This window comes from Hylobates moloch, unplaced genomic scaffold (assembly GCF_009828535.3).
Source record: "Hylobates moloch isolate HMO894 unplaced genomic scaffold, HMol_V3 SCAFFOLD_9, whole genome shotgun sequence".
NCBI classification, from domain to species: Eukaryota; Metazoa; Chordata; class Mammalia; order Primates; family Hylobatidae; genus Hylobates; species Hylobates moloch.
The window spans coordinates 75945469-75973310 of NW_026652284.1; the positions used below are offsets into that span (position 1 = coordinate 75945469).

General features: G+C 40.8%; 1 protein-coding gene across 2 annotated transcripts in view; it reads left to right on the plus strand.

Moving 5' to 3' along the window:
* Positions 1-27842, plus strand: part of LOC116813437 (uncharacterized) — a 575563-nt gene that overhangs the window by 541619 nt on the left and 6102 nt on the right. The window contains exon 4 of one of the 2 annotated variants that reach the window (XM_032760087.2): positions 17552-17710. In XM_032760087.2, the coding sequence (XP_032615978.1) occupies positions 17552-17710 (159 nt within the window). The remainder of the gene's footprint in view (positions 1-17551; positions 17711-27842) is intronic. The other variant, XM_032760088.2, reaches the window with a different exon arrangement.

A 27842-nucleotide genomic window follows, 5' to 3' on the forward strand; every position in this document is an offset into this window, starting at 1 on the left:
TTCTTTCTTTCTTTCTTTCTTTCTTTCCTTTCTTTCTTTCTTTTCTTTATTTCTTTCATAGGGTCCCACTCTGTTACCCAGGCTGGAGTGCGGTGGCACGATTTTGGCTCACTGTAACCTCCGCCTCCCAGGCTCAAGCGATCTTCCCATCTTAGCCTCTTCAGTAGCTGGGACCACAGGTGAAGCCACCATGCCCGGCTTATTTTTTTTGTATTTTTGGTAGAGACAGAGTTTCGCTATGTTGCCTGGGCTGGTCTCGAACACCTGAACTCAAGCTATCCACCCATCTTGGCCTCCCAAAGTGCTAGGATTACAGGCATAAGCTACCATGCCCAGTCCAGCCCAGCCTTTTCTATGTCAAATTTATTGCTCTCTTGTTGGCAAAAGCAAGTCATATGACCCAGAATCAGTGAAGGAGGGAACAACACAAGGCCATTGTAATGAGCTAAATCATGTCCTTCGAAAACAGTAGTTGAAGTCCTGACCCCCAATACCTCAGAATGTGACCCTATAGGGTAGAAATAGGGTATTTGCAGATATAATAAAGTTAAGATGACACTGTACTGGGGTAAAATGGGTCCTGAAATCAAAATGACATGTGTCTTTATAAGAACAGGGAAAGAATCACAGACACAGAAGGAAAACAGCAAAGTGAAGGAGGCAGAGATAGCAGTTATACTGCCACAAGCCAAGAAACACGTAGAACTACCAGAAGCTGGAAGAGGCAAGGAAGGATCCTCCCCCAGAGGCTTTAAAGGGAGCATGGCCCTACCAACACCTTGATTTCAGACTTCTGAGCTCCAGAACTAAGAGAGAATAACTTTTTGTTTGAAGCTACTTAGTTTGTGGTACTTAGTTACAACAGCCTTAGGAAACCAATATAGGCCCAAACACTGGGCAACATGGTTCTTTGAGAACCATTAGTGTAACAATCTAACATATCACCTATTTTAATGGGCATAAATACATAAGTGTTATGGGATTATTGTCCAAAATCTGAGAAAACGCAGGTGTGATAGATTGCAATAATGATCTCAATTCTTTACCCTTTCCTAAATCCATGCCTTTTGCCATATGACTACATGTCCCAGTGCTGCTAAAGAGGCAGAGTGTATTTCCTCTCCTCCTGACGTTGCTATGGCCATGTGATTTGCTTTAGGGAGGAATGCCTGTATGCCAGTTTCTTAAGAGGGTTTTTATGTTTCTGCAACACACTGCCTGCTGCCACTGCTCTTGGAAGCCAGTCTCCTGTCGGAGATATTCTCTCTTGGTGCTCCCAGAGCAGTCTCTCCTAGGTTGAACACAGCACCTCCACTCTGAGCATGCTCAGGGTTCCAGAGCCATGTGCTACTTTCGGTTGAAACTGGAGAGAATGCTCCCATCTCTATAGGGATCAAGTCTTTACCCAGGCCAGCCGTGGTCTTCCCTCCTGCTTTCTCCTTTTCCTCCCCTGGGCACAAGTGTCCCTAACACTTCTCTCTGTGTCCTTTTCTCCTGTGCTTAGCACGCATGCCAATAGAAATGAGATCCAGCTTTTCTACTCTGGTTAGAGACATGCAAATGCCTTTATTACTGAGATGGGATCGTACTATACCAATTACTCTGTACCCTGCTGTTTTTATTTAACATTATATCAAGGTTCTTCCATTACTGTAAACACAAACTCATGTCATCATTTCAATAGCTGCATATATTTCCATATGCACATAGAACCCTATTTTACTTCTCTATTATGTAACTTTCTGTTTGTTTCCATTTCTACTTACAAATAATGCTGCAATAAATACACTTTTAAATTAACCTTTGTGTACTTGTTCAGTTATTTTCTCCATATAAATTCATAGAGCTACAATTATATGCATAAAATACTTTTTAAGGCTTTTGATATTTGTTTCCCGATTACCTTCTAGAAACACTATCTCAATTTACACTCACCAGTGTATGAGTGCTAATTTTTTTATTTTCATATAACCACCATTTTTTACAACCTTTGCCAAGTAATAAAAAGTTTGCATTTATAGTGTATTCCTCAGCCCATTTTATGTCTCTTTAGTTCCCTTTTAAACAACTGGGTAGCTCAAAAATGCATATCTAATGTTGAATAGAACAGGGATCACAAGAATAGAGAATATTGATGAAACTAGAAATGAGCTCACAAAAAGAAACAGAGAGCAAGGAAGGAACAGATGCAGTATATTGAGGCACAGTTGATAATAGTAGTGCCTCATGGGTTTTTATCTGGCTCATTAATTTAAAGTGGCTAAGATGTGAGTGAATTCACACTGCAAGTCAGCCTGCTCAGGGAGGTCAGTAAAGCAGTATAGAAATACCAAGAAGAGAAGATCTGGAAAAATGTAAAATAATACATCAGGGAAGAAAATTATTCCAACAACATGATACTAAGTAGGAGAAAATGCAGTACTCAGCAAATACTATACTGGGGAGTAGCCAGATTAGATATGTGCTTGCAGAGTGAGAGGACTGAGATCAGCCAAGATGAATGATTTGAGCATGGGGCTGTGCCTGCCATATTGCTCTAAGATGGGACTGGGTTCTGCAAACTGTGGACAAATCCTTGGTTTAATATCTCTATATTATCTACAGTGGGCGGTGGTTTTAGAAAGGGAAGGCCTGTTCTATCTGTTAGCTAGAGGTCAAAGGAATTAAAAGGATAACATTATATCTGTCACTTTCATTCAGTGCTGATAGGAGGAAGTTGGTTCAGCCTCCCTAAAGGGTATATAACATATGTGTGTTTGGTACATGTCAGAGGTCTTAAACATATGCATACCATGTGACCCACAATCCTACTTCTAATAATTCATCCCAATTAAATGATTTAGCATTTACCCAAAGATTTAGCTGTAAGGATGTTCACTGACTCACTGTTTATAAATAAATTGTGAGAAAATGTATATGCTGAAACCACTTTAAATGCTATTACAGAAATGTATTTACTGGTGTCAACAGAAAATCATAATATACTCAATTCTTAAAAGCAGGTTATACAGTATGACACAGCATTTGTATGTGTATGTTAGGGAGGACATGACAACAGTCTGTGAAGTTCCCATTAAGGACAACTATCATTGATGCCTGAGTTTTACCAGCTTCTTAATTCTCTTTCTATGCTGAGGAAAGGAAGAACTACTGCAAGGTTGTTTGGAATCCTAGATTTTAAGCTCTCACTTTTGCCCACTGTGTCTTCATCTGCAGAGTGTACTAACCTAGGAGGCTGGGGCACTGGGAGTGGGATGGACAGGGGTTGACATTATAACTACACCCTGAATCCAGAATCATGACTTTCTCCTTCAGTCCGTGTTTCTGAGTTTGCCCCAATTAGCTTGACTTTTAGGATGGATTCTTTCTCAGGGACTTCATAGCTCCTCTTTGATACTGGCTTCTATGGAGTGAACATCACTCCAAACATATACAAACTAAGTTTTCCAAACATAACTATATATGTCAGAACCTCAAATTTGGACATGTTTTGAATTCCTTTCCCATAAGGCTCCTCAGGCTTCATGTAGATCATGTGGAACAAACAGGTATTTGAGAAGAGCAGGAAATAGGTAGAAGGTACACCAAATAACATATACCAAATGTATCTGAATCTTAGCTCTGCCCTACTCAGAATATCTTGTCACGTGTGTTTATGTGTATATTATATACATATACATAAATATATTAAATATTACTATTAAGTCTTGAAGGATATACATCAGAAACATCAATAGTCTCATGATGGAGTCATAGATAATTTTTTGTCGATGTCTTCTAATTTTCTGCAATGATCATGTATTTCTTATGAACCATTAAACATGAAAAGTAAATTTTTAAAGGTACTCTTAAAAGCACCATTTTGAACAGCCACTGAGAGGAATCTATTAGTTCATCTTCAATCATTCTATAGTGACAGCTATTACATTGGTTTTTGATCCCAGTGCTATCAACTCTATTGCTTTTGCATCTTATAGTAATTTTTAGTCTTTCTTAAAGGATCCAATCCATTATTTCACAGCAAACCTACAGATGGTCTATTTATTTGGGATTGATAATTTTCACGAGTATTGTGGAAAGAATAGGCAAGGTATCCAGGTTTGAAAATACAAGAGAAAGCCTTACAGAGAAGCTTCATGAAACACTTGGGAAAGCAATTGGAAATTATTGTAGGATTACAAGGGATACTGTACAAGCTGGAAAGTTTGTAGTATAATGGAAGTGGCGAAATTTATGATAAAGACACTGGCTTAAAGTGCGGGAGATGGAATGAAATGTGACTGCAAACAGAGAACAAATAGAGACTCCGGTAAAGATTGGAGTGGGGGGTGAAAGAGATAAACGCAGATTCCAAATTTATGGTAGAAGAGGAGGAGACACTTGGCAGCAACCACAGATTGACTCCTTCAGTGTCTGTTCAATTTTTCCCCAACATTCCAGCCCCTCTGACTTTACGTGGTGCCCAGTGGGCTGCCCCACCCTTCAGATCCACCCAGCCTTGATCTCTGGAGTGACCTCCATGTTCATGAAGGCATTCGGCCACTATTTGGTCCGGCCTCAACCCCACCAGCCTTCTCAGAGATGGGGCATGCCAAAGTTCTTTTGCAAGTATGTAGTGAGAGTTTGAGTCACACTCTTGCTTAAGAGGATACTCTATGCATTTTCAGACGTATGACTAACTGGGCAAAAAGTTTAAAGAATAAAATTCAGAATAACAGTGTTCAGCAGGACAGTTGTTCTTTGCTTTCCATGTTATTTGGGGAGCTTAGGAAAAGCACAGAATAGGATTGGCCTGAAATATGGAACACCATAAAGAGACAGATAGAGAATCAAAGTCCCTGAATGGCATTTAATTTCCATGTTGCTGTTTTTCCTGGTGTGGTTTCAGAAATCCTCTGACAGTTGGACTATTTGCTATTTAGTCATTCTACTGTACTCATTTTACTGACAATCAACAGGCATTGCCTAATTTGACACTCAAATGAAAAAAAAAAAGACCAAAGTAGATTACAATGTAAAATATACATTTAATTTGATGGTACTTTTTGAATATTTTCAAATAACATATCAATCATAACAGCAGCAAATATCCACCGTTGGAAGACATTTAAGTACATTCGGGTTTTAGCCAAAACAGCTTGCAATAACTAGATTAAAAAAAAAAAAAAAGCCTAATTGGAGGCTTTCACATTACATTCTGACACACATTTTTTGGTCCCCTTGTGTCTTATTTCCAAGATGGTAGCACCTGGAAAAACATGCAGCTTGATTTTCGTAATAGATATGAGCTCAGATAGTAAGGACCGCATTACAGCAGTTCCTTTGAAACGGGTGGCAGTTATTGCTGGAGTCCAAGTGGCTGAATCGCATGCTTGGAAATAGGAGTATATTCATCTGTTTGTGAAAATCACCAGGCATAGACTGTTTCCACCCAACACACCGTAGAAACTCGCAAGCCTCCTGTTACCAGAAAGAATTGAAGCCAAAACTCAGCAAGAGCAATGCCAGATAATTGCTGCTGTTTTCCTTAAGCCTTTATTTTGAATGCTGGACCTTGCATTACTATACATTCTTTCCTAAGTGAGAACCTTCTGCCAGACTAATGACAGTGTCCTTCATGAGGCAGTGGCAATTTCCAGCAAATCCCTGACCCAAAAAAAGTGTCCAGTGTGTGTTCGCTTTTCATCACGACTTGATTAATTACCCCAGGAAACTTCATTTCATTCTGCTTGCTAAAATGAGAGTAATTAGAGCAGCCTTTGACCCTTCCTTCCCCACCCCTCTTAGTTTACAGTGAGCTGTGAAATGTGATAAGTTAATTCTTAAATGTAGACTTTTATGCCAAGAACAAGTATCTCCTATTTGACTTGCTCTTCCCCCACAGGAAGTTGGTATTGTTTGTTTAAGAATTTGACATCCAGCCTTTTTGTCAGATGAAATTGAGAAGAAATGTCCTCCAGATGACACAACTCCCCTATCAATACAGGGTTCATGAACTTGCCCCTTATCTTAATATCTGTAGTAATAACTGGACTCCTGCTCCATGTGGAAGGTACCGTTTTCATTACCAGTTTGAACTAAATGTGCAACAGGGCTAGATGCAGTAGGTAAGGATCCACTGTAATGAGATATACAAACACCAAAGGGATTGCATTTGGAAGTTAAATACTCAATTGTTCAGGTGTTTTGAAACACAACCTTTGATATGTTTGGAGGTACACTGTGGGCTAAAGGAAGCTATCTTGAATTAACTCATAAGTATGAATTTTCAGACTTTAATAATATACTGTTTATTCAAGATTATAAACACAGTTTATGTGTAGTATGGAAAATCTGGGAAACAAAGAAAACTATAAAGAAGAAAATTAAAAGAAAAATTTTAATTCTTCCTACATAGATATTTGCTGCTGTTATGATTGATATGTTATTTGAAAATATTCAAAAAGTACCAACAAAATAAATGTATATTTTACATTGTAATCTACTTTGGTCTTTTTTTTTTTTTCATTTGAGTGTCAAATTAGGCAATGCCTGTTGATTGTCAGTAAAATGAGTACAGTAGAATGACTAAATAGCAAATACCCACCTTTGGAAGACATTTAAGTACATTCGGGTTTCAGCCAAAACAGCTTGCAATAACTAGATTTAAAAAAAAAAAAGCCTAATTGGAGGCTTTCACATTAGGTTCTGACACACATGGGAACCATGTGTATTAAACCTTGTACATAGTACACATCAGTTATTTTTCATGATCTTCTTCCTCCTCTCACCCTTCACCCTCCAAAAGAACCCAGTGTGTGTTGTTCCCCTCTATTTGTCCATGTGTTCTCATCATTTAGCTTGCACTTATAAGTGCGAGCATGCAGTTCCTCAAAGACTTGAAGACAGAAGTACCATTCAGCCCAGCAATCCCATTACTTGGTGTATACCCAAAGGAATATAAGTCATTTTACTGTAAAGACAGACACATGCATATGTATGTTCACTGCAGCACTATTCACAACAGTAAATACATGGAATCAACCTAAATGCCCATCAAGGATAGAATGGATAAAGAAAATGTGGTAATATACACCATGGAATACTATGCAGTCATAAAAAAAGAATGAGATCATGTCCTTTGAAGGAACATGGACGGAGCTGAAGGCCATTATCCTTAGCAAACTAACACAGGAACAGAGAAAGTACTTTTCTTAAAGGTCCCAGCAAGACCCATGGAGATAGTATCTGATTAGCCTCATAAGGGTCACACTCTTCTGTGTAGCTGACTGTCCTCCTCCTGATAAACACTTCATACATATTTGTTGAGGGGGTGAGTAAATACTTAAGACGTAATTCCCCCATCATCCTGGTCCACATATCTGATCTGCCATCACATTTTCTTGAGGGAAAAATAGCTCTTTAGTCTGCCCAGTTTCTTATTTCTCAACCAAATTCTGCTCTTGGATGATGGAGTGCTCTGATTGAATATGTCTAGATCACATCAGCATTATATATAGGAGTCAATTGCATGGGATGGGGCTCCAGGCAACGTCGATGGGAGGAAAGCCTACATCCTCATCCTCTCCCTACTGCTTTTCTTTATTTTTCTTAAAATTTGTCCTTACTAAGCATCAGCACCAGTTGAACAGTGTGAGTCAAGCCTTGCCTCTCATTTGATATCTTTAGATAAATATACTAAATACATTTATGAACAGTGGACTAAAAACCAACAAAATTGTTTTGTCAGAACACAGAAGAAAAATTAATTCCAGAAATCATGAGAAAACCATTTATCTTTGCATCTTCAAACCTTGGGACTGTCATTAAGATTATCATTCAATCTGATAGATATCAAGTGAATATAGCTTAATTTTAGGATACTGAATGGACGTGAATAACATAATAACTTAGAAGGAGAGTCAACACTTAGAAATACAGGCACAGTTTACTTAGTGTTGCTGCCATCACCCCTGATTCACTAAAATGCTATTTGTCTCAGAAAGAGAAGAATACAGTTTTCCCCTGGCTTACTAGCCAGAATGAGAGACAGTGCACAATCTTAGGCCCTCAGCTATTGGAACAATATGCAGTGCCCATTCTTTTTTTTTATTTATTTTTACTTTTTTATTTTTTATTTATTTATTTTTTTTTTGAGGATGTAGTGCAGTGGCATGATCTTGCCTCATTGCAACATCGACCTCCCGGGTTCAAGCAATTCTTCTACCTCAGCCTCCCGAGTAGCTGGGATTACAGGCACGCATCACTACACCCAGCTAATTTTTGTATTTTTAGTAGACATGGGGTTTCGCCATATTGGCCAGGCTGGTCTCGAATTCCTGACCTCAGGTGATCCATCTGCCTCAGCCTCCCATAGTGCTGGGATTACAGGTGTGAGCCACCGTGGCCAGCCTTTCCCCATTCTTAATGGTGGTGAACAATCTGTTCCTTATTCCTCTGGGGAAAACTATTTCTGAAATTTAGCCCACAGTGGCTGAAAAAAAGGCATGCATCTAATGGTTCTGGAGGTGCTAGATGATATCCTATCAAGTTAAAATGCAAATTCTGCAACAGGTTGAGGATTCTTCAAGGAAATAGTTATGACTTAGGGACTCAAACCCAGTAGAGTTTGAGGGAAGTCCTTTGACCTTGTAAAGATCATCTTCATAATGCAACCTGGAAAGACTGGCTAATAACTCTAAGAATAGGGGGGTGGAGCCAAGATGGCCGAATAGGAACAGCTCCGGTCTACAGCTCCCAGCCTGAGCGACATAGAAAACGGGTGATTTCTGCATTTCCGCTTGAGGTACCAGGTTCATCTCACTAGGGAGTGCCAAGCAGTGGGTGCAGGACAGTCGGTGCAACGCACTGTGCGCGAGCCGAAGCAGGGCGAGGCATTGCCTCACTCGGGAAGCACAAGGGGTCGGAGAGTTCCCTTTCCTAGTCAAAGAAAGGGGTAACAGACAGCACCTGGAAAATCAGGTCAGTCCCACCCTAATACTGTGCTTTTCCAAGGGGCCTGGAAAACGGCACACCAGGAGATTGTGTCCCGCACCTGACTCAGAGGGTCCTATGCCCACGGAGTCTCACTGATTGCTAGCACAGCAGTCTGAGATCAAACTGCAAGGTGGCAGCAAGGCTGGGGAAGGGGCGACCGCCATTGCCCAGGCTTGCTTAGGTAAACAAAGCAGCCAGGAAGCTCGAACTGGGTGGAGCCCACCACAGCTCAAGGAGGCCTGCCTGCCTCTGTAGGCTCCACCTCTGGGGGCAGGGCACAGACAAACAAAAATTCAGCAGGAAACTCTGCAGACTTAAATGTCCATGTCTAACTGACAGCTTTGAAGAGAGTAGTGGTTCTCCCAGCACGTGGCTGGAGATCTGAGAATGGACAGACTGCCTCCTAAAGTGGGTCCCTGACCCCCGAGCAGCCTAACTGGGAGGCACCCCCCAGTAGGGACAGACTGACACCTCACTCGGCCAGGTACTCCTCTGAGACAAAACTTACAGAGGAGCTATCAGACAGCTGAATTTGTGGTCTCACGAAAATCCGCTGTTCTGCAGCCACCGATGCTGACATCCAGCCAAACAGGGTCGGGAGTGGACCTCTAGCAAACCCCAACAGACGTGCAGCTAAGGATCCTGTCTGGTAGAAGGAAAACTAACAAACAGAAAGGATATCCACACCAAAAACCCATCTGTACATCAGCATCATCAGAGACCAAAAGTAGATAAAACCACAAAGAAGGGGAAAAAACAGAGAAGAAAAACTGGAAACTCTAAAAAGCAGAGCACCTCTCCTCCTCCAAAGGAACGCAGTTCCTCACCAGCAACGGAACAAAGCTGGATGGAGAATGACTTTGACGAGTTGAGAGAAGAAGGCTTCAGACAATCAAACTACTCTGAGCTACAGGAGAAAATTCAAAACAATAGCAAAGAAGTTAAAAACTTTGAAAAAAAATTAGACGACTGCATAACTAGAATAACCAATGGAGAGAAGGGCTTAAAGGAGCTGATGGAGCTGAAAGCCAAGTTTCCAGAACTACACAAAGATTGCAGAAGTCTCAGCAGCCAATGCGATAAACTGGAAGAAAGGGTATCACTGATGAAAGATAAAATCAATGAAATGAAGCGATAAGGGAAGTTTAGAGAAAAAAGAATAAAAAGAAACGAATGAAGCCTCCAAGAAATTTGGGACTATGTGAAAAGACCAAACCTACATCTGATTGGTGTACCTGAAAATGATGGAGAGAACGGAACCAAGTTGGAAAACACTCTGCAAGATATTATCCAGGAGAACTTCCCCAATCTAGCAAGGCAGGCCAACATTCAGATTCAGGAAATACAGAGAACGCCACAAAGATACTCCTCGAGAAGAGCAACTCCAAGACACATAATTGTCAGATTCACCAAAGTTGAAATGAAGGAAAAAATGTTAAGGGCAGCCAGAGAGAAAGGTCGGGTTACCCACAGAGGGAAGCCCATCAGACTAACAGCTGATCTCTCAGCAGAAACTCTACAAGCCAGAAGAGAGTGGGGGCCGATATTCAACATTCTTAAAGAAAAGAATTTTCAACCCAGAATTTCATATCCAGCCAAACTAAGCTTCATAAGTGAAGGAGAAATAAAATACTTTTCAGACAAGCAAATGCTGAGTGATTTTGTCACCATCAGGCCAGCCCTAAAAGAGCTCCTGAAGGAAGCACTAAACATGGAAAGGAACAATCGGTACCAGCCACTGCAAAAACATGCCAAATTGTAAAGACCATCGAGGCTAGGAAGAAACTGCATCAACTAACGAGCAAAACAACCAACTAACATCATAATGACAGGATCAAATTCACACATAACAATATTAACTTTAAATGTAAATGAGCTAAATGCTTCAATTAAAAGACACAGACTGGCAAAGTAGATAAGGATTCAAGACCCATCAGTGTGCTGTATTCAGGAAACCCATCTCAAATGCAGAGACACACATAGACTCAAAATAAAAGGATGGAGAAAGATCTATCAAGCAAATGGAAAACAAAAAAAAGCAGGGGTTACAATCCTAGTCTCTGATGAAATGGACTTTAAACCAACAAAGATCAAAAGAGACAAAGAAGGCCATTACATAATGATAAAGGGATCAATTCAACAAGAAGAGCTAACTATCCTAAATATATATGGACCCAACACAGGAGCACCCAGATTCATAAAGCAAGTCCTGAGTGACCTACAAAGGGACTTAAATTCCCACACAACAATAATGGGAGGTTTTAACACCCCACTATCAACATTAGACAGATCAACGAGACAGAAAGTTAACAAGGATATCCAGGAATTGAACTCAGCTCTAAACAAAGTGGACCTAATAGACATCTACAGAACTCTCCACCCCAAATCAACAGAATATACATTTTTTTCAGCACCACACCACACCTATTCTAAAATTGACCACATAGTTGGAAGTAAAGCTCTCCTCAGCAAATGTAAAACAACAGAAATTATAACAAACTGTCTCTCAGACCACAGTGCAATCAAACTAGAACTCAGGATTAAGAAACTCACTCAAAACCGCTCAACTACATGGAAACTGAACAACCTGCTCCTGAATGACTATTGGGTACATAATGAAATGAAGGCAGAAATAAAGATGTTCTTTGAAACCAACAAGAACAAAGACACAACCTACCAGAATCTCTGGGACACATTCAAAGCAGTGTGTAGAGGGAAATTTATAGCACTAAATGCCCACAAGAGAAAACAGGAAAGATCCAAAATTGACACCCTAACATCACAATTAAAAGAACCAGAAAAGCAAGAGCAAACACATTCAAAAGCTAGCAGAAGGCTAGAAATAACTAAAATCAGAGCAGAACTGAAGGAAATAGAGACACAAAAAACCTTTCAAAACATTAATGAATCCAGGAGCTGGTTTTTTAAAAAGATCAACAAAATTGATAGACTACTAGCAAGACTAATAAAGAAGAAAAGAGAGAAGAATCAAATAGATGCAATAAAAAATGAAAAAGGGGATATCACCACCGATCCCACAGAAATACAATCTACCATCAGAGAATACTACAAACACCTCTATGCAAATAAACTAGAAAATCTAGAAGAAATGGATAAATTCCTCGACAAATACACCCTCCCAAGACTAAACCAGGAAGAAGTTGAATCTCTGAATAGACCAATAACAGGCTCTGAAATTGTGGCAATAATCAATAGCCTACCAACCAAAAAGAGTGCAGGACCTGATGGATTCACAGCCGAATTCTACCAGAGGTACAAGGAGGAACTGGTACCATTCCTTCTGAAATTATTCCAATCAATAGAAAAAGAGGGAATCCTCCCTAACACATTTTATGAGGCCAGCATCGTCCTGATACCAAAGCGTGGCAGAAACATAACCAAAAAAGAGAATTTCAGACCAATATCCTTGATTGAACATTGATGCAAAAATCCTCAATAAAATACTGGCAAACCGAACCCAGCAGGAGCATGGTCAAGTGGGCTTCATCCCTTGGATGCAAGGCTGGTTCAACATACGCAAATCAATAAATGTAATCCAGCATATAAACAGAACCAAAGACAAAAACCACATGATTATCTCAACAGATGCAGAAAAGGCCTTTGACAAAATTCAACAACCATTCATGCTAAAAACTCTCAATAAATTAGGTATTGATGGGACGTATCTCAAAATAATAAGAGCTATCTATGACAAACCCACAGCCATTATCATACTGAATGGGCAAAAACTGGAAGCATTCCCTTTGAAAACTGGCACAAGACAGGGATGCCCTCTCTCACCACTCCTATTCAACATAGTGTTGGAAGCTCTGGCCAGGGTAATCAGGCAGGAGAAGGAAATAAAGGGTATTCAATTAGGAAAAGAGGAAGTCAAATTGTCCCTGTTTGCAGATGACATGATTGTATATCTAGAAAACCCCATCGTCTCAGCCCAAAATCTCCTTAAGCTGATTAGCAACTTCAGCAAAGTCTCAGGATACAAAATCAATGTACAAAAATCACAAGCATTCTTGTACACCAATAACAGACAAACAGAGCCAAATCATGAGTGAACTCCCATTCACAATTGCTTCAAAGAGAATAAAATACCTAGGAATCCAACTTACAAGGGATGTGAAGGACCTCTTCAAGGAGAACTACAAACCACTGCTCAATGAAATCAAAGAGGATACAAACAAATGGAAGAACATTCCATGCTCATGGGTTGGAAGAATCAATATCGTGAAAATGGCCATACTGCCCAAGGTAATTTATAGATTCAATGCCATTCCCATCAAGCTACCAATGACTTTCTTCACAGAATTGGAAAAAACTACTTTAAAGTTCATATGGAACCAAAAAAGAGCCCGCATCGCCAAGTCAATCCTAAGCCAAAAGAACAAAGCTGGAGGCATCATGCTACCTGACTTCAAACTATACTACAAGGCTACAGTAACCAAAACAGCATGGCACTGGTACCACAACAGAGATATAGATCAATGGAACAGAACAGAGCCCTCAGAAATGACGCCGCATAGCTACAACTATCTGATCTTTGACAAACCTGACAAAAACAAGAAATGGGAAAAGGATTCCCTATTTAATAAATGGTGCTGAGAAAACTGGCTAGCCATATGTAGAAAGCTGAAACTGGATCCCTTCCTTACACCTTATACAAAAATTAATTCAAGATGGATTAAAGACTTATATGTTAGACCTAAAACCATAAAAACCCTACAAGAAAACCCAGGTAATACCATTCAGGACATAGGCGTGGGCAAGGACTTCATGTCTAAAACACCAAAAGCAATGGCAACAAAAGCCAAAATTGACAAATGGGATCTATTTAATTTAAAGAGCTTCTGCACAGCAAAAGAAACTACCATCAGAGTGAACAGGCAACATACAGAATGGGAGAAAATTTTTGCAACCTACTCATCTGACAGAGGGCTAATATCCAGAATCTACAATGAACTCAAACAAATTTACAAGAAAAAAACAAACAATCCCCTCAAAAATTGGGCAAAGGACATGAACAGACACTTCTCAAAAGAAGACATTTATGCAGCCAAAAAACACATGAAAAAATGCTCATCATCACTGGCCATCAGAGAAATGCAAATCAAAACCACAATGAGATACCATCTCACACCAGTTAGAATGGCCATCATTAAAAAGTCAGGAAACAACAGGTGCTGGAGAGGATGTGGAGAAATAGAAACACTTTTACACTGTCGGTGGGACTGTAAACTAGTTCAACCATTGTGGAAGTCAGTGTGGCGATTCCTCAGGGATCTAGAACTAGAAATACCATTTGACCCAGCCATCCCATTACTGGGTATATACCCAAAGGACTATAGATCATGCTGCTATAAAGACACATGCACACGTATGTTTATTGCAGCACTATTCACAATAGCAAAGACTTGGAACCAACCCAAATGTCCAACAAGGATAGACTGGATTAAGAAAATGTGGCACATATACACCATGGAATACTATGCAGCCATAAAAAAGGATGAGTTCATGTCCTTTGTAGGGACATGGATGAAACTGGAAAACATCATTCTCAGTAAACTATTGCAAGGACAGAAAACCAAACACCACATGTTCTCACTCATAGGTGGGAATTGAACAATGAGAACTCATGGACACAGGAAGGGGAACATCACACTCTGGGGACTGTTGTGGGGTGGGGGAGGGGGGAGAGACAGCATTAGGAGATATACCTAATGCTAAATGACGAGTTAATGGGTGCAGCAAAACAACATGGCACATGGATGCATATGTAACAAACCGCACATTGTGCACATGTACCCTAAAACCTAAAGTATAATAATAAAAATAAAATAAAATAAAATAAAATAACTCTAAGAATACCAGCTGGGAGGATGGCACTGTTAGTGGCATATCATGGCTTCAGGGGCTTTAAAGAAGACAGAAGAGAAATTACAAAGATACTATGCCAGGGACACTTCCTCATGGGGACTAACTCTGCTTTATTATTCCTGGATAAGTATGATCCATTTAGCACTCCCATTCCCAGGAGTGAATGCTCTGGACTAAACTTCATAATTTGGATGGTCGAGAGGCTAATTATTAACGAGTGAAGATAAAATTAACCCACGGAAAATGGATTCCATTCTGAATTAATTTCCTGAACTATTCTGGGCAACTGGTAAGTGGTCTTCTAGGGCCACCCAAGTAGAATCCATTTATGATCATCTGTGTTGGTGGAAGTAACCTTGATTGTGCTAGTTTTTGATGAGATCTGGAATGTGACGCCATCACAGCAACTCTACTGGAATTGTCTGTCTACATCTCCATCTTCCTTACAGAACTGTCACTCAAAGGCCAAGCTGTAGTCTTATCAATCTTGGGATTCCTCTGTGTAGCAGACTTTCCTCCTCATAGTAAGCACTTCATACATATTTGTTGAGTGGGTGAGTAAATACTTAACACATAATTCCCCCATCATCCTTGTCCTCATATCTGATCTGCCACCACATTTTCTTGAGGGAAAAATAGCCTTTAATCTGCCCAGTTTTTGTCATCTCCACTGTCACAAGTGTCACCAGTCACTAATCCAAGCCACCAACTTTCCTTCTCTAGACTACTGCAACTATTTTGGAAAAGCTTCTCTGCTTTCCCTACTGCATAATACAATTTTTTTTTTTGTAAAAACCATAGAGGGTTTTCAAATATTTTAAAATACCTCTACTGGCTTTAAAATCCAGAACTCAACCACCTACGTCTCTAGGCATGTCTCACTCCTCTCTTCCCAAGAAGAAACTTCTCTGCTGAGTCATGTTGGGGTCTTTCTGTTTCTATAGCTCACCAAGACCTACTCTGCCTCCAATTTTTGCACAGGCTGTTCTCTCTGTGATGTCCTTCCCCACCACTTTCTCCTGACCATCTCTTGCTCATTCTGCTGGTGTCAGCCTAAATGTCACTCCCACAGAGAAGGCACCCTCGTCATCCCAATTTAGGGTAGGCTTGCCTGTTATTCTCTCTCCTGGCACCTGCCATTTTCCTTCATGACGCCTCTTAAAATTTGTAATTATGTAGTTGGTTAATGTATTTAATAAGCTTCTCTCTTACTAAGCTGTAGGCTTTTCCTTGAGAATAAGGACTGTATCCATTTAGCTCACTACATCGGACATCTTGTGCACTACCTCATATCCTCTCAGCCTCAGCTTGTGGCCCTGGCAAGGACTTCCAGGAAGTTTCATACTTCTCTGCATTGAAAGAGAACACCTGAAGCTTGCAGCACATACCTCTGCTGCCTGCCCAGAGGCTTCCCTGACTTCTCTGGGTGAGGCAACTGCAGGTGCCTGCTTGACATTCATCCACGTGCAACCCAGAATTGTGCAAATGTTAATGCTGTGTGGGGTAACTTCCAACAAAAGCAGGCCAGGAGCCAATGAATAATAAATGCTTCTTCCTCCAATCCCTTTTATGCACCTTTTGAAAGATACCAACAGGACTGAGCACCAGTCGCGCAGACTGGTGGCCACCTCTATAATGTATCCTTGTATTGACTTCTCCCTTCCTGTTTCACTCTCCCTGGCCCCTCACTTCTTCCCTCCAAGTTTACTTCCCAAATAAACCATCTATCTGCATGCAAGCCTTAGCCTCAGGCTCAGTTTTAGGAGAAACTCAGACTAAGATGACCACTGCACACCAATTGCCTACCACAGTACCTGGCATACAGTAGTGACTGAATAACATTTTTAAGTCAATGAGTCAGTCAAATATAAATGAATGAAAATTACTGCAAAGCCAAGGGATAAGAACAGAAACAGGATATTTAAAAAGCATTTCCCCATTTGGTACAATAAAATTCATCATTGCTTAAACTTACCAACTCAGCAAGGACCCTCAGCATGCCATGTCAGAGAACTCAGAAATGTGCTTTATTTTTAGGCAGATGACTTTTTGCAAAGACCTGTCCAGTTAACCCTCCCCCCATAAGCTTTAGATAACTTGGGATAGTGAAACAAGAATGAAATTTAGAATTAGGCCTAAATGGAACTGAATCCCCACATGGCCACCACTTTCAACCTATGACCTTACCAGGTTCTTTAAGTTCTAGTTCATCTGTCTGTCAAATGGGAACATAAACATTTGTTTTATAGAGTTGCTATAAAGATTTAACATTAGGTCCTTAAAAATATTGGTTTTCTTTTCCCAAAATATCTACCTTCCTTTCCTCCCCTCTTCAGTGAAACACAAACATTGCATTTAAGAATTTGTTTCTACAATGAGACCACATGGGCACAGGGAGGGGAACAATACACACAGGCCTGTGAATGGAGGGTGGCTGTGGGGGGAGAGAGCATCAGGAAAAATAACTAATTCATGCCTGGCTTAATACCTAGCTGATGGGTTGATAGGTGCAGGAAACCACTATGGCACACATTCACCTATGTAACAAGGCTGCACGTCCTGCACATGTACCCTGGAACTTAAAATAAAAAAAAATAAAGAATTCATGTCTAAATGTGTGGCCCATGGCTCTGAGCTGAACACTTTGTGCAGGAAATCATTAGACTAATTTTTTTTGTCTTTGCAGTCTCTGCACCTACAATACACCAACTGGCAGTTCCATCATTTCAAAGAAAATCTTCAAGGTAAAGACATTTACAATGACACAAAAACCTTTCAAAGGTATCATGGTCCTAAAGGGCTTCCCCCAAGGGACAGCACAGTGTGTTCCAGGCCTTGACGAGAGGTGAGTGTGTGGGCACGGGTGTCTTGTGAGCCTGACGCTCTCCATCCCTCTCTGACCATTTACGCCTTTTGTCTGTCTGTGCTTTCAAAGGTCAGACCCTTGTGAGAAATACTTGCTCTATTAATCATCTTGGAAGACTGCTCCAGACACATTTTCAGAAGGGATGCAGTAAGTTTTGTCTGCACAGTGCACCCTGGGAAAAGAGTTTCCCTTCTGAAAAGCAACGTTGCTTTCAGCCAAGTCTTGTCTTTTCCATTTTTTTTTTTTTTTTTTTTTAAAGCAATGAAGTTATTGCATGTTCCAAAGGCATCGTGAGGTACGGCCACCCCTTTGGCATGGCATGTCTGTATGCCCAGGATGCATATACCCAATTAGTGAGTTCCACATGACTGCTGGTGTTGGCAAACATCTACATCCAGCTGGTACTCAGACTTTTGGGGATCAGTGGAAATTTTAACAATTATGTGACACAGACTTATTCGGTCAGAGAAACACGGTTGTATCACAGAGAGCTAAATGTCCAGAGCTAATGAAAGATGATCCAGTGATTAGATTGACTCGCAATCTGGGTAATAAATTTTATACTTACATTTTGACCACATAAATAAAAGAGTGGGACTGATTTTCCCACTGCATTGCATATGAGGGGAGGAGAATGTTATTCTCTCTTCCCTCTTCATCTGAACATTAGAACTTTTTAAACCTTCAAACATGGCAGGGGCACTTCCACCCATCATTTGAATGAAAGCCAGTCTCACCTGTCTGTCTTTCCATTCAGCAGGGAATCACTTCATGTGTGAAGCAAGCAAAAAAGACAGACATGTCAGGGCTTTCTCTGTCTCCTGTAGAATTTTTATCTTTTGGCCTTTTCCACTTCCTAGTCTGCATATGACCTAATATCCTATTCCTCATGGCCAACTCTTGATAACAATGAGAAAACAAGTCCTGATAAATGTGTTATGTATTCATTAAGCATTTCTATCTTGTAAGACGTTTTCGTTTTTGTTTTGTTTTGGCAAAATCATGACAATATCTGCTGTATTTCAGATATTGTTTTAACAAATCTGTAATCTGAATGAAAGCAGGATTTGTTCTATAATTCTCAGTTTGGATGAGAAATAAATGATAAACAATGCCCCACCGGAAGAGACCCCTCCAAAATATCATGCCAAAGGAGGTAGACCTTTTCTTTCTTTCCTTGTCAAGGAAAGAAAAGGTCTTTTTATCATGCCAAAGGAGGTAGACCACCATATTCAGTGAAAATATTTGACACCTTGGACTGTTTCCCAGTGGGATGCAGACCAGACAAGAAGAACAATTCAGGCTGCTTAGGAGACTGTCTGGGGATCTCTGTGAATGGCATCTGCACTGGATAGATATTTCTTCCCCTCAGATTCCTGCTCCTGTGTATGTGCGTGACTTACAGCTGAGTCATACTTTTCAAGAATGAATGTGGGTGTCACAGTCAGTGATCTGTGATCTATTCCTGCTCCTGTGTATGTGCACGACGTACAACTGAGTCATATTTTTCAAGAATGAATGTGGGTGTCATCGTCAGTGATCTGTGGTCTATCATTTCATAAATAGATTGTTCCAAAAGTACTCTAGGCACAGCTGAGCACAGATAGTCTTTGGATGGCTTTAATCCAAGTCCATTTCAATATGCCTCTTTTTATTGTCCACACTTCTTTCTACTACCACTAACTTAAATAATTCCTATAGTCAGCTAGAAGAGTTTTCAATGAAAAATCATCTTTGAACACAAGAAATAAGGACTGGGAAGTGGTAAACAACTTGCAACTGAGGTATTCTGAAAATAGTCCTAACATAATGTCCCCCAGGTGTAGCCATATGTGGTAATTTGGCAAATCAACAATCAAGTCTTATGCAACGTGAGAATCTAAGTATCAAGCACTAGATGAGGTACTGGGCAAGAGAAATATAAAAGAGAACACTGCTTTATCCCACTCCCAAGGAGATTTCAGGGACAGAAATATCAGCATTTACCTTAATACAATGACAGCTGAGTGACTATCTCAAGTGAGAACTGAAGAACGTATCACAGGACAGCTGATCTTGGAGAAAGAAGAGGAGTTGGCTTATTAGAAAAGAGAGCCTGGTCGCGGGTGCCTGTAATCCCAGCTACTCGGGAGGCTGAGACAGGAGAAGTGATTGAACTCAAGAGGCTGAGGTTGCAGTGAGCCAAGATCACGCCATTTCACTCCCAGCCTGGGTGACAAGAGCAAAACTCTATCTCAAAAAAAAAAAAAAAAAAAAGAAAAGAAAAGAAAGAAAGAAAGGAGAAACAAAAAGAAAAAAGAAAAAAGGAAAGAAAAGAAGAGGGCATAGTTATTGAGAGAACAATGGCTCTGTGGTCAAAGGCATGCCATTGTGAAAATCATGACACATTCAGAAGATCGTATAGCTGGGTATGTCTGGAGAAGGTCATGGGCGGGCCACGGCACAAAATGAATTTCTTTGTCAAGACACTATGAAAACCTACACAGATAAATCAGGGGAGATTTGTTATAGGGAATAATAATATTTCATTGAACTCAAGGCTAGGAGATACAAGTAGGCTGAGGAACAGGAACAGTATTGGAAACTGAAGCTCTCTACCTTTGTCTTTGTCTTCCTCTTTCTGGGCCATGAGGTCACTTATGGCTGCAGCTCAGTTCATTGGTCTACAGTTCTGAATTGTTCAGTCATTCATCACTCAGCAAGAATGCAAGTGCCCATCCTCTGTGCTCGGTGTGCTCTTTATTAACTACATTGTGGTGGAAAATGGATCAGGGCTGGCTTCATGGGCAGAGACTTGCACAGTCAAATGGTCCCACATTTGGTTTAATGCACCGCTACTACTATCTTGCAATTCTGAATAATTTCATGGAACTTGTGTTTTGTAAGAAAGTCTAATGGGATGAGGGAGCATGTACATGAGCAGAAGAAATGTCCACAGTGCCTTCCCATTCACATATAGCATTTGTGATGACACCCTGTGAGCACAGAAGTTGGTGGCCCACAATATTCAAGCATTCAGTGAGACTAAAAGCAAGTACAAGGCAATTGTGTTAGGGCTACTACTGAGAAAGGTGGGGAGGAGGCAGGTGCTGACATCCTAGAGGCCAAGCTTTTTTGTTTGAAAGAGAACAAGAACCAAGGGACCCTACTGCATTCTTTCTTATTCATGTTGTTTCCCTGTATTAGCCAACTACTTTAATGCTGAAATGCTAGAAGGAGAGAAAATGTTAAGACAATAGTTTCTTTTCCTTTCAATTTTTCCTTACCCATCAGTAAGCTGAAGGTAAAGAGTGTTGGTAGAATGTATCAAGATGTGAATTAAAAACTGTTGAGTTTCGTGTAGCATTTCCACTGTTCTGGTAAGAGTGAAATAGATATGCATTTTTGAGCTACAAATATTAATTCTGTAATTTTGGTAATTGTTTTATTTTGTTTTTTCTCTCAACATTTTTTAGATTCAGGGAGTACATCTGCAGGTTTGTTACATGGATAAATTGAATGTCACTGAGGTTTGGTGTACGAATGATCCCATCACCCAGGCAGATAGCATAGCACCTGATAGATATGTTTAGCTCCCACTTATAAGAGAGAACATGCAGTATTTGGTTTTGTTTCTGCATTAGTTCGGTTAGAATAATGGCCTGCAGATGCATCCATGTTGCTGCAAAGAACATAAATTCATGCCTTTTTATGGCTGTGTAGCATTCCATGGTGTACATGAACCATATTTTCTTTATCCAGTCCACCACTGATGGGCATCTAGGTTGACTTCATGTCTTTGCTATTGTGAATATTGTTGCAATGAACATATGAGTGTATGCGTCATTTTGGTAGAACAATCTATTTTCCTTTGGGTATATACCCAGTAGTTGGATTGCGGGGTCAAATGTTAGTTTTTAAGTTATCTGAGGAATCTCCACACTGCTTTCCACAGTGGCTGAAGTAATTTAGATTCCCACCAGCAGTGTGTGTTTCCTCTTCTCCAGGACTCAATTTTAAAAATGGGCAAAGGGCATAAACAGAAACTTCTCAAAAGAAAAAATACATGTGGCCAACAAATATATGAAAAAATACTAATAATCACTAATCATTAGAGAAATGCAAATCAAAACCACAATGAGATACCTTCTCACACCAGTCAGAATGGCTATTATTAAAAAGTCAAAAAGCAACAGATGTTGGTGAGGTTGCAGAGAAATTTTCATGATTTCTGTGTAAGAGTTAAATGCTGTTATATTTGCATTTAAAACTGACATTACACATTGTAAAGACAAACAGTAAGCCATGCTAATAATTTTAAATTTCCATTTTTTTAACTTAGAATGTCATTAAATAGCAAATAAAGAAACAGAATGGCAAGTTGAGAGAGAGACCATTCAAGAAAGGAAAATATCATACTTTAGTGCCTTTAGCAGCACTTTTTCCCCTTCTTTTTTTGAACAAGGCACCCTACATTTTTATTTTGCATTGGGCCCCACAAATTGTTTAGCCAGCTCTGACCTGGAGAGGAGTGGGTGAACACTCCCTGTCACCACGGAGCTTACTTTCCATTGGGGAGAACAATAAAAATAAATAAACAAGAAACCTCATTGTCTCAGAACTGTTTTGAGGAAATAAGCAGAGTAACATGATTAGACAAATCAAGGGAGGGAGATCTACTTTAGTTTGGGTGGCAGAGAAAGTCTCTCCAAGGAAGTGATCTTTGAGCTGAGACCTGAAGTAGGGACTGTCCGTCAACTTTGCTGAAGTGAATTCTCCCCCTCCATTCTGATACCCTCTATTCCACACTCTGCAGCCAGTCAGACTGAGCCTGTTTCCCTTGCACAGTTTCAAAGATCCAACCAGGTCTTCCCCAGGCTTCCACATTTCTATCCACTCCACCTCGGTCCCTGGGTGACCATCCTCTGGGCTCCCATGTCAAAAGAAGTTCCAGAGACTTTTCTTGTCAAAGCTATCAGTAGCCCAGAACAGGTTGAAGAAAACAACATGAAGTACCCTGTTTCTTCCTGAAAGCTTTGAAGAGCCCAGAAACATAGTCTCTAGAGTAAGAATTCCCTTTTTTCCCCAGTAACTCCTGGAAAAAGCCACCTGACCAAACCTCCTGCCTTTGTGAGTCATGGCAAAGAAAGTCACATCAGAAGGAAGGGTGATTTGAATGAGCCCAGATGTTCCACTTAAAACCACAACCAGGCATAGCATTTGAGCAATTTTTATTTGCAGTCATTTCTTTTCATGTCGTGCAAATGATCAAAAGTGGTCTAGGGAGACAGCATGTCTTAAAAGATGACAATTGCAAATGGCAGCAAATAGCAAATGCAATAATAACTTGTCATGTTTTACACAAAGTTACAGCAAAGGCAAGCTGTTTAGCAGTAAGCAGATGTGGACTAAGTAGAAGATAGTTTGCAGATAGCTAAATGCAGGCAGGTCACAAAGCACTTTGATAAAGGATTATAAAAATACTACCCATGGTAGAACATATATAGTAAATATAACATTTCAAGAAGGATTTAGAAATATACACGATTTACTACTGGAGAGTTAAAAAAAGCACAGTGGATGTCTCAATCATAGGAGTTAAGAGTTTTGCCAAGTGAAGCAGAATATGATTATGTAGAGGATTTTAAACTAGGATTTACTTTTTTTTTTCCAAAAAGAATGCTGCACTTGGCAGCTCTCTCAATTCCAGTGAACAGAAGTTAGCAAATTGATGAAATAGCAGGGGATTCTTCTAGAGAGGCTAATTGCTACATCAATTTCTGCCAACACCATTTGAAAATAAACCCCTCTGTCCTTTTTGTGCTGTTTCTGGAAAAAAAGACTGGAGTTGACAATTAAAAGCTCAACAAGTAAGATGTAAATTTAGGCATCTGGGCATAGTATGTTTTCACCAAATATTTGTTGAATTAATGAAAAGATAGAACCTAGAAGTTTAGGCTGTAGGACAGTCTTCTGGACTGTGCCATATATAGGGAGCTATAAATGCTTTTCAAGAGCATAAGCATAGATTCTTACACAATCCTGTACATACACATGTGAAATTACCTGGCATACCTGAGCTGGGAAGTCCTAACTCATGCCAATAAGGAATTTGAGAAGTTTGGTCAAAACATGGAAAAGATGAGTTCACTTGCCAATGGGACACCTTTGGTATGAAAGAGGACAAGGTGGCTTTGACAGGTGACTGCAGTAGGTAGCATAGGTTGCATGGAGGCTGCTATTGCCTCTTCCTGCAAAAGTTGGGACTGTGACCTCTGTGGGGAGGTCCATGTGTCATGCAATGCAGCAAATGATTCCAACTGTGACTGTGCTTCAAGCCAGTCCCCACAGCCATCATCAATTTATTAGATATTTTGAAGCACATAAATCAGTGTAGGCAGAGGCTGTTTATTTTTAAGCCCTCAGATGGGGAAACCTCATGAGATTCACTGAGCTGCCTCCTCAGATCAAGAACTTTGGGGATGAAGGACTGAGAAACCCACATTGTTGGAGTGATTTTTGTTCACATGACGATGCTTTCTTATGGTTGTGACAAAACATGGATGTACACTGAACTCAAAATTTCAAGAGAAAAGCAAAGTGCGGAGCATCACCAATAATTTCAGAGGTGCAGCTGTCTGTGTTCAAACTGGATAGATACCTTTTGAAGAAGGCAACCATCATGCAATAAAAATTTTGAAGGATTATAGAAGTATTGATGAAAACAGAATTTCCATCAATTCCAGAAGCAAATTATAGTCTTTGTTGGATTGCAATCACAAGTTCAAAGAATGAACAAGGATTTACTTTGAAAAAGTAGCACTATTTAAGAGCCTCCTGTAGACCTAAAAGCAATGCAACTTCCACCAACAGCTTTGTTGATAAGTACATGAATCCAGTAACTGATATTCCTACTATGTGTCAAATTCTGGAAAATGTTTAGATTCCCCTGGGTCTGTTAAAATGGATTGTGATTTTTATGCTCCTGAAAATCCAAGCAGTGAGTCACCATTGGTGCTACAAAACTGGAGTCTGAATCAGGATGTGGGTCCTAATTAAATATTAGAAATTATTCATTATGTTAAACATTGACATTCTCATCAATGTGCTCAAAATGAATAAAATATATAATTCGGCACATACGCTGCATGCATGCTGTAATAAAATTTACTAAAACTTATTATTTGAGGGCTGGGTGCAGTTGCTCACTCCTGTAATCTCAGCACTTTGAGAGGCCGAGGAGGGCATATTGCTTGAGCTCAGGAGTTCAGGATCAGGCTAGGTAACACTGTGAAACTCCTGGCTACTTGGAAGGCTGAGGTGGGAGGATTCCTTGAGCCCAGGAGGTCGAGGCTGCAGTGAGCCATGATGGTGCCACTGCACTCCAGCCTGGGACACAGAACAAGACCCTATCTCAAAAACAAAACAAAACAAGTTTGTTATTGGGAGGGACTTGTAAAAATTATTATTGTTGTTAACTGTTTTAAGTCTTTCATAATTTTGAATCACTAGTGAGTTTTTCCATTTTTCTTACCTTCACCTCTTAGGATTTCTAATTATGTGGCTTACTACCAAAAGTAAGTAAATAAACAAACAATGCATCTGGGTTTTCCAGCTGTAGGGCATAATATTTGCTGAAAGTGAACTCTGCCTTGGAATTTAGTCCTCACTCCCTGAAGCCACTTTTTACTCCCTCTGGGCAGGCAGTAAGATCCATCTGTTTATCTTCAGCCTTGTCCTCACTGGCAGACCCACTCACACACTGGTAAAGAAATGCCTGTCACCTTGCATTTCATGAAGTCCCATGGGCTTTGTGACTCAGACATTTATGGTCTATTCTATTCCATGTTCTCTGGGTCCAGGATACTGGGGAGTGACATAAATTGTTAGTCATCAGCTGTTCTGAGAAGACTTCCAAGAAAAACTGCTACAAAACTTTTAGCAAAACTGAGTTTTAAAGATCTAGAATGTTGTCCATCAACTGGTCTAGAATGGAGACCATAAACTGATGGCCAAATCATCCCACAGGCATGTTTTGTTTGGCCACACTAGGGTTGGCCTGCGGAGTGCTTAAAACATACTTAATTAGTTCTCAACATTGAAAAATTGGGAGATTTCACGTAAAAAATCCGGATTTCTGGCATTACTTGACCTAGTCACATGGAGTCTGCATTCCCACGTGGCAATCATGTGCTTGCAGCTAGAGAGCAGTTGCCCCATCTAGATGGGGCAAGCCAACTCCAGTTCTCATCCCTACCATTCTCCACCAGGCCTGCTTCACTTGTCTCCATAAAATGCCTGGCTTTGGTAGGCCTTTGAAGTTGAGATCTTTACTTTAGAACTACACTGTGCTAAGAAGTGTAGGGAAAAACAGGGAAAGGATAAAGCATTTGTGAATCTTCCTGGGTTATCCTCTGGTTAGAGAAAACAATGATATAATAATAAACAATAATAGTAATAAAGCTAATTTATGGGTCAATTAAGGTCTTCATTGTGAGGTATCAAGCACAGAAGTGGTCCTGACCTAGTGTGTTAGTCTGTTTGTGTGGCTATAAAGGAATACCTGAAGCTGAGTAATTTATAAATAAAAGAGGTTTAATTGGAGGGGGAGCCAAGATGGCCGAATAGGAACAGCTCCCGTCTACAGCTCCCAGCCTGAGCGACACAGAAGACTGGTGATTTCTGGATTTCTGTTGAGGTACCGGTTTCATCTCACTAGGGAGTGCCAAACAGTGGGTGCAGGACAGTCGGTGAAGCGCACTGTGCGCGAGCCGAAGCAGGGCGAGGTACTGCCTCACTCGGGAAGCGCAAGGGGTCAGGGAGTTCCCTTTCCTAGTCAAAGAAAGGGGTAACAGACAGCACCTGGAAAATTGGGTCAGTCCCACCCTCATACTGCGCTTTCCCAACGGGCCTGGAAAACGGCACACTAGGAGATTGTATCCCGCACCTGGCTCGGAGGGTCCTATGCCCACGGAGTCTCGCTGATTGCTAGCACAGCAGTCTGAGATCAAGCTGCAAGGCTGCAGCGAGGCTGGGGGAGGGGCGCCTGCCATTACCCAGGCTTGCTTAGGTAAACAAAGCAGCCAGGAAGCTCGAACTGGGTGGAGCCCACCACAGCTCAAGGAGGCCTGTCTGCCTCTGTAGGCTCCACCTCTGGGGGCAGGGCACAGACAAACAAAAAGTCAGCAGGAATCTCCAGAGACTTAAACGTCCCTGTCTGACTGACAGCTTTGAAGAGAGTAGTGGTTCTCCCAGCACGCAGCTGGAGATCTGAGAACGGACAGACTGCCTCCTAAAGTGGGTCCCTCACCCCTGAGCAGCCTAACTGGGAGGCACACCCCCAGAAGGGAAAGACTGACACCTCACTGGGCCAGGTACTCCTCTGAGACAAAACTTCCAGAGGAACTATCAGACAGCCGACTTGGTGGTCTCACGAAAATCCGCTGTTCTGCAGCCACCGCTGCTGACACCCAGCCAAACAGGGTCTGGAGTGGACCTCTAGTAAACTCCAACAGACCTGCAGCTGAGGGTCCTGTCTGGTAGAAGGAAAACTAACAAACAGAAAGGACATCCACACCAAAAACCCATCTGTACATCACCATCATCAAAGCCCAAAAGTAGATAAAACTGCAAAGATGGGGAAAAAACAGAGCAGAAAAACTGGAAACTCTAAAAAGCAGAGCACCTCTCCTCCTCCAAAGGAACGCAGTTCCTCACCAGCAATGGAACAAAGCTGGATGGAGGATGACTTTGACGAGTTGAGAGAAGAAGGCTTCAGACGATCAAACTACTCTGAGCTACGGGAGGAAATTCAAAACAATAGCAAAGAAGTTAAAAACTTTGAAAAAAAATTAGAAGAATGGATAACTAGAATAACCAATGGAGAGAAGGGCTTAAAGGAGATGGAGGAGCTGAAAGCCAAGTTTCGAGAACTACGTGAAGATTGCAGAAGCCTCAGCAGCAGATGCGATCAACTGGAAGAAAGGGTATCGCAGATGGAAGACGAAATGAATGAAATGAAGCGAGAAGGGAAGTCTAGAGAAAAAAGAATAAAAAGAAATGAACAAAGCCTCCAAGAAATTTGGGACTACGTGAAACGACCAAACCTACGTCTGATTGGTGTACCTGAAAA